Source organism: Etheostoma cragini, chromosome 19 (genome assembly GCF_013103735.1).
Source record: "Etheostoma cragini isolate CJK2018 chromosome 19, CSU_Ecrag_1.0, whole genome shotgun sequence".
NCBI lineage: Eukaryota > Metazoa > Chordata > Actinopteri > Perciformes > Percidae > Etheostoma > Etheostoma cragini.
In genome coordinates, this window is record NC_048425.1 from 7,395,115 (window position 1) to 7,408,405 (window position 13,291).

At 39.4% G+C, this 13,291-nt stretch overlaps 1 protein-coding gene across 1 annotated transcript in view; it reads right to left on the bottom strand.

Moving 5' to 3' along the window:
• zmp:0000000660 (arf-GAP with Rho-GAP domain, ANK repeat and PH domain-containing protein 2) overlaps positions 1–13,291 on the bottom strand; it is a 113,075-nt gene that overhangs the window by 35,842 nt on the left and 63,942 nt on the right. The window contains exon 15 of the mRNA XM_034856682.1: positions 7,949–8,074. Within this exon, the coding sequence (XP_034712573.1) occupies positions 7,949–8,074 (126 nt within the window). The remainder of the gene's footprint in view (positions 1–7,948; positions 8,075–13,291) is intronic.

Below are 13,291 nucleotides of genomic sequence, written 5' to 3' on the forward strand. Positions count from 1 at the left end.
GGGGAACATATGGTAGGAAAAATAGGGAAGGATCATGAATGCAGCACATTAACTCGGTAATTCCTGTTAGACAGCAGTATCTACCTAAAGTTTGCTAAAATTATCCATTAAAGGCTACTTATCATACCAGACCAAGTAAGGCTGTAGCAGCAAAAACACAGTGTACTGAATTGAGCAAAAGTGCATTGTAATACTTATGAATAGAGAAATAAGTCTTTATCTTTTCTTGTAAAAGCCATCTAATCACCCTTTAAGCATCATGTAGTCTTCTTCTTCTTAACGGTGCACTGAAATTAAAAAACCAAAGCCAAACCAGGCAAACAAAAAATGATCACACCACCTGAAGGCCAGGGTTTCAAGCAATCATTCTTTCAGAATCAACATCAAAGATACAACGCTAGAGAAAAAAGAACATCCATACTGTAATCAGTAAAAGTGGTCTAAAGAAACATCTCACTGTTGAAGACCAGAAGATTAAGTTTGGTTTTTAACTTCATGATGCCTATTAGATGACTTTTATGAGGAGACAGTCCCACATTTCTCTGTCCATTAGAGGACAACTAAGTCAGGCTTATTTCAAACTGTATGTAAGGCCACACACATACACACAAACACACAGACAGACAGAATTAAAAGAGTTAAGAGACTCCAAGTACCAAGCAGATTTCAATCAACAAACATGATCTCAGTGGAAAAGCTGGAAAACACACAATATTGTCTTTCATGACTGTCTGACTGTGCGATTTACATAGCCAATGAGCATGAAGTTCATGAAAACATACCTAATTTTGGATTTTCAAAGTCACCGTGCCATCTGCTTTTGTGTTTCAGAACAAACACACACACACACACACACACACACACACAAACACACACACACACACAGCCCCTCCCGCACCCCCTGTCGCTTGCGACTCCAAAGTTTCCACCGCATTCATCTCATGAATATGCTAATTGTGCATTCCTCTGCCAACTGTGTATGATGTTTCTGAAGGAACAGATATAGTTCCAATAAAAAAGGAAGTGTCTACAACTGGCTGTTAAAAGAAAAAGGATGTGATAAGCATAGGAAAGGAGGATGTCAGTTTCACCCTATTCACCCTCGCACTGCCTCTCTGTATGGCTCTCTCTCTGACTCTTTTCTGTCAAAAAAAAATCTGGACACAAACAGCTTTTTACACTGAAAAATGACTAATATATTGTTGCTTATTGTGGCATTTAGAAAATACTGTTCTTCTGACCCCATTTTGCTTCAAAAAAAAAAAATCATTCCAGCAGCTGAAGAATCATCTTTATCTGAGACCGAACGTGCATGTAGCAGTTTTGTATGTGTGTGGGAGAGAGAGACAGACTCTGGTATTTAAAGTAATTTCCAATCCAATCTATCTGACAGGACGCACTGTTGTCTTGGTGACGGGAAAGCTGGTAATGCACTTCACTTCCGCTCCAAATGTGTCCCTGTATTGCCTAGATTTTTGAGAAAATGTCATGTCCATCATTTCCCACCAAGGGATAGTCAAGTCTTATTTTGCATAATATTTTTCTGTAATTTTCCTTCCTTTGCTTGTTTTTCCTCTAATAGGGTAATAACTGAGTAGTTTAATTTGTACCATCTGAAACACTCACACAATCATCTTCTTAAGAGGCACACTTTGTTTCCTCACTGAAGTCAACTTCTATCATAAGGTGCAAGAAAGCCGTAATCCCATTGATTTTCTGGGCATTTAGTTATATAATAATTCTTGTGGATGCAGAGGTTTGTGTGGACTGGTGTAACAGTAACTCTAAAAAGGTTCTGTCTAGGGTAATGGTTTCCAACATAGGGCCACAAGATAAATCTAAAGGGTTATAAAATGACTAGTGCAACAGAAAAGAAAAAAGAAAAAAACGTTTCTGCCACAATTGTTTTAAATATTTTCCGTTAATCTCTGCTTTCTTTAGCCCAGCTACCAGCATTGCTTTACAGATGGTAAAGTCTGTATAAAAATTTAACACAGATCTACGATGTCAAAAGGATAACTCATAATGACTTTGATGATTCCTCTTACTTTTCATCTATTGCCACCAGCAGGTCAACTTCTTGACTCATCCAGTAAAATATCTCAACATCTAGGATGGATTACCAAAAATGTTGGTATAGCCATTCATTTTTCCCAGAGGATAAATTCTTAAAACCTGTGGATGTGATCCCCTGACTTCCTCTATAGCCATCAGCAAGCTGACATTTGTGACATTTTTTCCATTACTTTGGTTTACCTATGTAACAGTTTGGTTGTCTTTACAAAGGGAATCACAGCCTCACAAAGCTGCAAGCCATACAAGTTGGAAACAGGTTGGAACACACTGCCTCAGACCAATAGTTCCTAAAACTGGTGCCCTAAGGTAAAAATCTGATGGGAACCCAAGGTAACTAACATGATAGGAAGTAAAGAAAAAAAAACTAATATCTGCGCTGTTTTTTATTTTAAATTACTGGATAACTAGATAAATATAGATAATAATAAAAACGATTTTTAAACTAGAACTACTGCCTGGCAGTTGTTTGCCTCCGCCAACTAGCCAAGTTGCGGTTTACATTCATGTATAGTGTAGTAGTAGCAAAGACTTAGAAGGGATTTAATAAAAAGCATTATGTGTATTTTATGGCAAAAAATGGATGCTGCACACACTGTCAACCCAGCAGCACAGAAGATCTATACAATCATCACAGTTTTAAGATTACTGTCAATAATTCAGTATCTGACCAAATGTAAGATATGGCCACAATCTCCTCTTCTTCATGCCCTTGAATAATGGCCAGAAAAGCACTTTTGGTTATCATTTGACCTGTTTTTGACCTGTTGTCATTGGAAATTATTAAACATTTGTTTGAAATGTTGTCATAATTAGAGTATGAATACTTGAGTTATGGCAAAGAAATTTGTTACGTGAAGTGACAGTAACCTTTACCACCAACATCTAATCAGTTCTTTCTTGAGTCCAAAAGGAAGTTTTTGCAAAATTTGAAGAAATTCCCTCAAGTCGTTCCTAACGTTCCGTTCCAGACAACCCAAACACATTACAATCCCTCTCAGACTAAACTAGTCACTAGCAGTGGGAATCCAGTGACAAGGAGTGGCAGAAGACATTACTTTGTCTCCATTGTCCTAAAACATCAAGAATATTAATACATCTCTTCTTCATGTTGGATCATGTGGTGGGCGGTACAGATCCTGTCTCCTTGAACTTTTTCCAACTAAATCTTTCTTCACTGTATAGAAGGGAGAAAAAATTTTTTTTTAATTTCCTCTCAACCCCAAAGAGAAAATCCCTAAAAATCCCACTGTGAATCCATGACACAAATTGCTTCGGGACCCCGGGTCCAGTCAGTGTGGACACGTGAATGAGCTCACTACCTAACCAACCCGTTTCTGAAGAATTATCCCAAAAATACAGTCAAAAGAACAGATGCCCAAATCAGACTGAGGACACTGAAGGTTCGGAAAGGAGAGGGAATATAGGGGGGACAAAAGTTATTGAGAGACTACGAATGTTTGACAAATGTAATTTCAGATACGGTTTTCCTTTTGGGTTTGCATTGTAAATTAATATGAGGGATTTGGTTTTGAGGAGAAGACAGAAGAGGCTATGATGACAGGAATTAGCCATTTTCATGGAGGCCTGAAGGTAAGAGAATATCTCAAACAAGGCAGGAAGTTGCACCCATAGCACCCAATATAGAAAAACTTAACCAATGCAGTGGCTGTCATTTCAGTTCCGTAATGACTACAGTGTAAATGTGGAATAGCTGCAATGAGCTTTACTCAGTTGAATATAACTATTATTCAGCTATGTTGGGACATGTGGCATAATCTATTACCCACACAGCAGTGAATGCCTTTGGATCCATTCAAGATATTCCACCAGGAAACTGGCTTTATTAAAAACCAGCACATCACCGGATCGCACGCATCCTTCTTTCTTCTTTGTTTGTGGTGCAGCATTTTCTTAGCGGGCGGGATACTACTAGCTTCTACACAAGCACCCATGCAATGGGGGGTAACAATAGTGCTTGATTTACAATCAAGCAGCTGCGTCCATTGCCAGCTGCTCCCCACACTCAGCAATGGCCCCGCAGCCCAGCCGTTCTCCGCGGGAGTCCGCAACAAGCCGCCAGAGACAGCGCTAGCCAACCGTGGTATATGCCTCCACCAGCTAAATTGGGCCAATTAGCTTGTACGCCAAGAGTGCTCCTTGCATAGCATTTTTCAGAGGAAATGTGGAATCTTTCTTTTCCTGCATTTTTTTCACCTCCTCTCTCTCCTTGACAATTTATCAAGTATTCTCAATGCTCCAACTATGCAAGATGAGCAGGTTGATTAGTCTAATCACGTCATCAATTTAGCAATTAAACTGTTGTTTTGTTCCTTGACTGAATTAGTCTGGCTATCACCAGAGCAAGACAAGCTCAATAGATTTGAGATTAAGCATTGGTCTGGGGAGTCTGCTCTGTATTTTTTCTGCACAAGAGGCGTGACCAACGGACATAGTTCAAAGGATTCTGTACACAATTGGATAGTCCTTCAATCAGACCAACAATCCGGGTGACGTAGAAGAGACAGTGGCACCAGCGGGTTGCTGTGTTTTGGTGGCCGCAATGTCGAATGTAAAGATTAAAAGCTGCTTGATCATTTCTCTATTGTCATTGTGTTGAACCTGCCAATAGCTTACCAGGTACAGCCAGTATATAGCCAGGTATAAGCCAGTTTGTGACTGGTTTCCGCAAAAATCGTGAACTGAAGCACACGAATTAAACGTGCAGGTTCCCAGACCGAGCTGCAGGGCTAATCAAAGTCTATGACTGAATAGCCCAGGTTACAGAATCACATATTTACTATAAAAGTTTTGACTCTGTCTCCAGCATTATTCTTAACTGCACTGCTCCAGATATACCCAATGTCCCCCTAAACTTTTTAATCGACATGGCATAGGCCCCCCATTTCAGTATGCATCGAAAAAGCATACTGTGCCCCTTTCCACTGAATCACCCGCTCTCCCACCTCTCTCTCTTCCGCCAATCTTCTGCCTATCTCGCCATCAGACTAAAATATCTGTGATGGAGACATCTGCTGGACAGCTTGTCAGGGGGGCTGGAAATGGAAATCGAGAAACTGAAGGGATCTGAACGATCTGTCTGTGCCAGAATTACAGCCCACTTCATTACAGGGAGAAATGGACAGATATGGCATATGATAAAGAAAAAACCTCGCTATCTGCAATGTATTTCTGGCAGAAGCAACAGCAACTAGTCACTCATTTAGGCAAGCAGAGACACAGTAATATGAACACTCCAAAAGCATATTAGAAAGAAAAATTGTTTATACAGTCTTTGTGTACTCCTCGTAAAATATAAACCAGAATAACATTAATGTGACTGCTTATAAACTCCACTTCCATCATTTTACATCCTTTGACAACTATTTTTTTGGCATAAATTATAAAGAATATTTGGTTTATGAGGGAAAAAAATGACTCCAGCTTTGTAAATGCAAGTAATTGAATGTTCAAATGGGCTCAGATTTGTGTCCTTAATTAAACTGTTAACATAATTCTACTTCTCTCTGTGTCTCTCCACACCACCTCCTCCCTCTTCTTCTCTGGCAGTTGTGAGTTACTGTTGCAGGCAAAAACAGACCTCAGCTGATGAGGAAAAGACAAAACTAATCAGAAATTAGGGGTGCCATTTCCGTGCTGCCACTCACCATTTCAGACATTAACTGCCTACTGTCTCTCTTTTCCTCCCAAGACTCTTATGAGTGTACAGACACACACACAAAGCATGAAGCATGAAAGCCTATTGGAGTTGTTTCCAGACAAAAAGTTTAAGATGTTGAAGCAGAGTGCTTTTATTAAGCCTTGAGCACAACCAATGAATAATTAAGAACTTGGGTCCATCTTTAGACCATCTAACCATTAGCCTGAGAGCAAAAGGCATCCCAGAGTACATTCAAAAATACCTCATCCCTCCGTACTCAGAAAGTCCTGACAGCGCTTCCTCGTGATTGAAGAAGTTGGAACGCATTGAGTTTTTAACCAAACCCCTCTGAATTTTTTAATAGCTGCAACTGCAGTTAAGGCGCCATTAAAGCACAAAGGCCAAACTTGCACGGCTCTACATATTAAATAGATGACATAACAGGTTGTTTATCTGTCGAAATATTATTATATTGCAAGCACTTATCTGCGGGGATAAGTACAAATCATACATTGTCATACCAAAGGATTTTTATACAAACAGCCGATGGAGTTCTTTTTATGCAATCACTGTAACCGCAGGAACCACACTGGAAAGACAAATGCTTACTTAAAGCTGCTTTAATCAATATTTCTATATCAACGATGAATTAAATTGCTACTTGTAATGTAAAAAAATGCTGTAACACTGTAATTTCCCATTTTTTTGGGATCAATAAATATCTATCTATCTATCTATCTATCTAAAGAGGTTGCTCATACTGACAAACCAACAGATACATATTACCCAACTCTGCAGCTCCCCTCATCTTTAAGGATTGTTTCAGTATTTTTCTTTTCAAATCATTTTCATCAGTCTTACTTATTATCCCTTTATGTAATTCTTAACTTTCAAAGACACTTTTGCAATCTTGTGTTGCTTGTTTTTGCTGCCCGCAAGTGATCAAAGGACAATTCGGTTACTTTTCTTTTCTTTTAGTTTTGGCCATCGATTATGACCGCAATAGTCTTACACAAACACTTTATTCACCAAGTTATTTGCTGAACTCTAACATGGTTGCATGTCAGAAACCAAAGCAGGTTTAAAGATCTTGAAGAATTGCAAAAGGTAAGCTAATTTAATGGAAAAGATAAAAAGATGGACAGGAAAAATCATCAGGAATTTATTACCAACATTATTAGCAGTTTACTTTTACACAAAATGGTTTGAAATATGTCTGATCGACTGACCAATTGTGTTTCTTGACCCATCCGATGTTGTTGTAGCGTGCCATTTTATCATAAAAATTAAGACCCAAATTGCAATACATTGAAATTATCCTACAAATTAAATGGAAATGAATTCCATCTCTACAAATAATAAGAATTTCAATAGACTTTGACAAGAAGTTCTCCTCCAAGGGGCATTTCCTACACCTCAGCGCTGTTTGTTATCCTGCCTGTACAACCACCAATAAGAGCAGAGCATGTGTGGGTTGATGGAGATGGAGATGGATGTCTTGCCCAGGCGTAAGAGATAAAGCTTATCCAAGTGGCAGGTATCTGCAAGCTGTCACCCCAACCCGGAAAGCTTCTATCCCCGATTTCTCCTGCATCCCCCCTCATTCTCCACCTTCTCAATAACCTTCATTCCCAGGGGCAGCATCCAAAGCTGGCTCCTTCTCCTAATTACCCATGGGCCCAAGAATCGCTCCAGCTGTTGGGAGAAGTGGGACCATTGCAGAGCAGGAGGTGCAGCAGCAGCAGCTGAGGAGTTTGGTGTGAAATGGAACCTGATTAAAAGTTTTAAACTGCCTTAGAAGAGAAAATAAGGAGAATTCTGAAGTTTCGGATGTAGCATCTCTCAGGTTGATTTAGATTGTACCAAAATTGTTTTAAATATTTGTATCTGAATTGTTTTAACCTGGCCCTAATTTACCCTGTACTTCCGTAGAGCATTCACTGCTGAGTTGTCTAAGAACATCTTTCTGTCTGACAACTGTTCCCAGAGGAATGATGCATTTAAAAGACAGATTCATTGATCGTTTTGACTGGACTGTTTGGTGTACGGATTAAACGATTGGCATTTTGACAACTGACAGACGCTGACACTGATTGATCGTTCAGCGCTTAACTGGAGTAGACCTCTGACAAAGACGCAGTTTAAAATTCTTACAAATGGATTGATGGATTTATTGGCCCTGTCGGAGGTTTGCAAAACGGAATTTACACTAACCATCTCTTCCGCGACGGTCCAGCGTTGTCTTGGCAGGGCCAGTGGAGATGTAGAGGAAGCCATCCATGAAGAGGGAAGCGTCGGATGGGAAGGTGCTCTCCGAACACTGCTCGAGTCGGGGGAAATCTACAGTAAGGGGGAAGACACAGTAAATGAGCAAGGAAATGGTTTTCCCCAATGAATGTAATGGTGGCACCGTTCTGATGCTTAATTTGCACTTACATATCATCGTTTTAACTGAAGCTTTGATATTAATGTACTAATGTTAAACATTATTTTTGTCACATAGAGCAAATATCTCCTCACTGCCTGCCTGTCCCCAGAACACACTGTAAAAAAACATGGTCTCTGTAGACAGCCCAGGGTCTACAAACAGCAACAAAAACAAACTGTGCCCACCTGCATCACGAAGCATACACCAACAGTGTTCCAGCATTTCAGCCAATAACAGACCAGAAGGATTTGGTGGTGGGGGTTGGCAGGGGGGGAAGCAGAGAAAGTAGGGGGAGTGGACGAAATGAGGAGGAGGGAGGGGGAAGCTAGTCTTGTTTTGTTTGAAACTACTTGATGAATATAATAATCGGTTTGATGTCCAATACAACAAACTGTAATTCAGTGCTGTGTATTCATAGAAGAAAAACTCAAATGTAAAAATTCCTTTTGGTTGTTAATAATGTAAAATTGCTCGGATGCATGAGCATTCCTTTAGGAAACAAAATTTTGCCCCTGAGAATATTTAATCTCCAGCTATGGTAGTAAATTTGTTAAATATAAGTATGCAATCCCACAGTGTAATTTGTGGGAAACAGCATTATACAGCATACAGCATCTATTATCTGTCAAAATGTCCAGCACTAATCCCAGATGCCATTCTATCTTATTATCCCACTCAATTATATATTTAAAATCACTATAAAGACCTGTCAACCAGAAAACATTAATTTATGGCTCTATTAGGGCATAGCTCCCATTGTTGAAGTGCCCTTAAGCAAAACTCTGGATTCCTACCATCTTCATTATGGTTGATCCTAAACCTGATCTCTGACCTCCATGTGGAGAGTATTTCCCTGTGGGCTTCAATGAAGCTGCAGAGTATTATCAATTTTTCCCACAAAAAACATAAAAAACATAATTATAAAAGCTAGTGTGTGTTTAGTCATGACCCGACCCCGTGGGCATTCAGGGACAAAGATAAGATGTTCTGAAAGAATTTCAAGGCACAAACCTCCATGTACCTTATCTCTTAAAAACTAGTTTTATGTTATGTACTCTTTCCTTTCCTTTGTCCTTTCTCCATTTAAATTAAAAGCCTTCCTCCATTATTTCTCTCCTTTCCTTCTAAACTCCCTCTTCTCATCCTTTCTTGCTAGCTTTAGAAGCTCCCCATATTCAACCTTATCATTCTCAAATTCAATTAGCTACAATTCTGTGGTTCAATTTTCTGCCAGAGTCTTGGTAATATGTTACAGATTATATCTTCACTACCTCGAGCTCTCTCATCAAGCAAGGTAAAATAACTTTAATTGAAACCACTTTTAATTGAAGGGACATTTCCACCCTTTACTGTGACCACCAATGCCTCATCTCAGGGATGCGTATCTTTCCCTGAAAAACATCAGAATGAAATATGTTTTTAAAGTCTAATATTACTAAATGAAAATGATATGAAAGTAAAGCCCCTATATAAATTATTTTTTTAAGGTTAAAGTCTTAAGTAAGTAGAGGTAGACAATATGACAATATATACCGGGGGATGACAAATTTGTCCTTTAGTTTATGCCGTGTAATCCATCCCGTTAATATCTCACGGTGAGGCCATTGTGGACCATGTTACCGATCAGTGAGCCGGGCTGCTTGACGATCATATTGTATTATCACTTATATTTGTCTGATATTAAACTGATTAAATGGATCAGCCCAAAACACTTATTTTGTAATGTTATATATTATTCATTAAGAGTAACTTGATGATTTTACCAAAAATAAATTTCTACAAAATGTATGGATTTTGTGAAATACAATTACAAATACCATACCATATTACAATCCCTCTCTTTTCTATGGCAAAATTAACTAGTCAGCCCACACATTTGATCAGATACATTCATGTTACCACCCCCAAGGTCAAGATGAGTCATCAAATATATTTTATGTTTTTATCTGAAAAGAAAAGAGGGAATTTGATATACTCATCTTTATACTATACATACATATACTATTTTTTTTTCCCCCAATAAAGTTATTATTAATGACTGAAAGGGATCAAAACATTTCAGAAACACGGCAACATCAAAACTGCACCATCATCCATGATTGCCTAGCTAGTAGCAAGTACTCACATCAACAAAACCACCATATCTGGCGTGATATAGGCATTTTTATGCACTGTAGCAATTTACAACGAGTGAAATATGTTTTTGATGTGATGCCAAGGATGCAGAGCCAATCAGGATCCGGGTGACATAAAGCCTGGGTGTCATTAGGTAGAAACATTTGTAATCTAGCTTTGAATATAACACGGACAATGTGTCTGCCAATAGCAGCACCATAAATACATGGAATTTAATCAGCAAACTGCAGGGAAGTACGTCTAACACACACACACACACACACACAATTTTCCAAGCACTAAGGTTGAAAGAATGTAAATAAGCCAATGGCTTGATGCTGTATCAGTTGTAACAAGGCTCTCTCTGTGAGCCTTTTAAACCGTCCCTCTAGGCCCCTAAAGCTGGACTCTGTTAAGATGGGACTGTGATGTCTGTGGGGGCGGCAGTTGAGAAGTCTGGCCTGTGTTGATTGGCTCAGTCCCCAGTGAAGGGAGGTGACATGACAGAGTGCTCAATTAGCCATCTGGTCGCCCACGGCAACGGTCACAAAGTGGTCCCCGACAAGCCGTGGACAGTGGGGTAATCAGAGCCGCCCGCACAGACGCACGCACCCACGCACGCACGCACGCATGCATGCACGAACATGAACAAGTCAGATAAATATAAAAGAGGCCAGAAGACTACATTTTCAAGTGTAAAAAACAGTCACTAATGTATTCGCAAGGGAAGAGCTTTTGGCCAAAAGTAACTTCCCTTCCAAATTAAGCCCAGCCACATATAGACACTAAACCAGGGATAAACACCTTGGACTTAAAAACACAAGTGACCTCCTGACCCTCTAACAATCCAGCGTACAATTTGTGTATTGGTTAAAAACATAACCCAAAAACAACTACAAGCATTGAAGAAACTAGCAGAGCCTTGCAACGTTGCTAACAAAAGAGCAGAATGGAGACTTTAGATGAAACAGGACCTCTGATTTAGTGTGTGCATGTTTGTGTGGTGTGTGTGTGTGTATCTTTTTATTATCCACACAGAAAGCCTGCTGGATAAATTGTTAATGTGCCGCGAGATTCAGAGATCCAAGGCATCAGGGATGCTAGGGTGGCAACAATAAAACTTCTTTGGCTCTTAATCCGTAGTGTGTCATTTAAGAAGACGCAGAATGATGTCAACAGTAAGAGGCATTGCAGTTTAGCTTGGTTTTACAGTACAATGGCCACCTGGGTGAAGTGAAGAGCCGCCATAAAACACAATTTACATGTTTACATTGCTATGTTTACAGTTAAGGCATTTGCTGATGCTTTTATCCAGAGATTTACAGTGAAAAAGCTGACAGGAGTTCACCGTCTTGCTTCAATACACAAGTTGTTCACAGCAGTTTAGAATTTTACAAATAGTTCTTATTGCATTATTTTGTTGACAAGTATGGCACTGCTTTCTTCTGAGAGGCACCAAAGTATGGAATTTTACACAGTTGCTTTAAAGTGGCACTATTTAATATGTACTATATAAGTTGATATATGCACTGCTCCCAAGTGCCCATTGTGACAAGTGACTCATAACAAAAACAATCTTTGACATTTGTCAGTATATGGATGGATCATACATTTTCCAGTAACATGGATTTTAAGCCAAAGGTACATCAAACAATACAAATTACATCCATCCACAAGATTTCGAATGACGTGTCAGTATATTATTATATATTCTATATACATGTCCGCATTAAACACAGAAAACTAAATCCCAAACATTACTGGGGGCGGCTGTGGCTCAGTGGTAGAGAGGTTGCCTGCCAATCGGAAGGTTGGTGGTTCAATCCCTGCCCCTGCAGTCATTGTCGAAGTGTCCTTGGGCAAGACACTAAACCCCGAGTTGCCCCCGGTGCTGCGCATCGGAGTGTGAATGTGTGTGAATGTTTATCTGATGAGCAGGTGGCACCTTGTACGGCAGCCCCGGCCACAGTGTATGAATGTGTGTGAATGGTGAATGTTTCCTGTAGATGTAAAAGCGCTTTGAGCAGTTGTTAAGACTGGAAAAGCGCTATATAAATACAGCACATTTACATTTACATTTACTGTGTAAATAACTTCAGAGCAACTACTTCTGGAGAGGAACCAATAATGGGATCCAAATATAATATGTTTATTTCTGACGATTCCAAATGTATTACAAAAAGTCAAGTCAGCATTACTGCCAATTTCTTCACATTAACTGGATATGCAGAGGAGTCGAAAGTTTGTTTCTTACCATCCCACGGTGAAAAAGACGAAAAAAATTAACAGATAAGACAAGACATTCCTACCACAAGAGCACAAAAATTGCTCAACTGATAGGGACATTTTTTAACACTAAGACAGTAAACAGCAACAATATAACAAGACAAAAACACAAGAACATTATGATATGATGTGTTGTGGCAGTGCATAAAGATGTGCAAAAATGCAACGGCACTGTTGGTAGGTGTATAGTTGGTATAAATGAAGCCAACACATCGGTGTAACGGTAGCGAGGCAAAGTGGCAGATGGAGTTCAGTTGTTAATGTTACCCACCTGCAGCGTTTGAGAACCAATTGCCAACTTGTCTTTCCAGTCAGACGAAGCCAAGGACTGAAACTTCTTTTTTGTGTTAATAAAACTGCTCATTAGCCAAAACAGTCCTCTGTGTCGTCCACTTAAGGATCTGGCAACATCAGTATACTCTGTACCTGTTAAATTAGCCCACACGATACGGAAAATTGATACATTTTGGGATTTATAATGCTCATTTTGGTGTTGAGGATTTTTTTAACATTTCCAGATTTGGTCCACCAGTTAACGCTTTTTTTGTCAATAATGACTTTCAATTTAGGCTTTGCACAAACACTGATTATTGGGGGAATTTCAAACCTCCTGCTCTTCACTTACCAATTTGGTTCCTTAACTGCTACAACTTTATATTAGTATTCAAAAAGTTGTAACAACACAGATCAAATTGCAGTATCCACAGAATTTGGTGGCAGGTCACTTA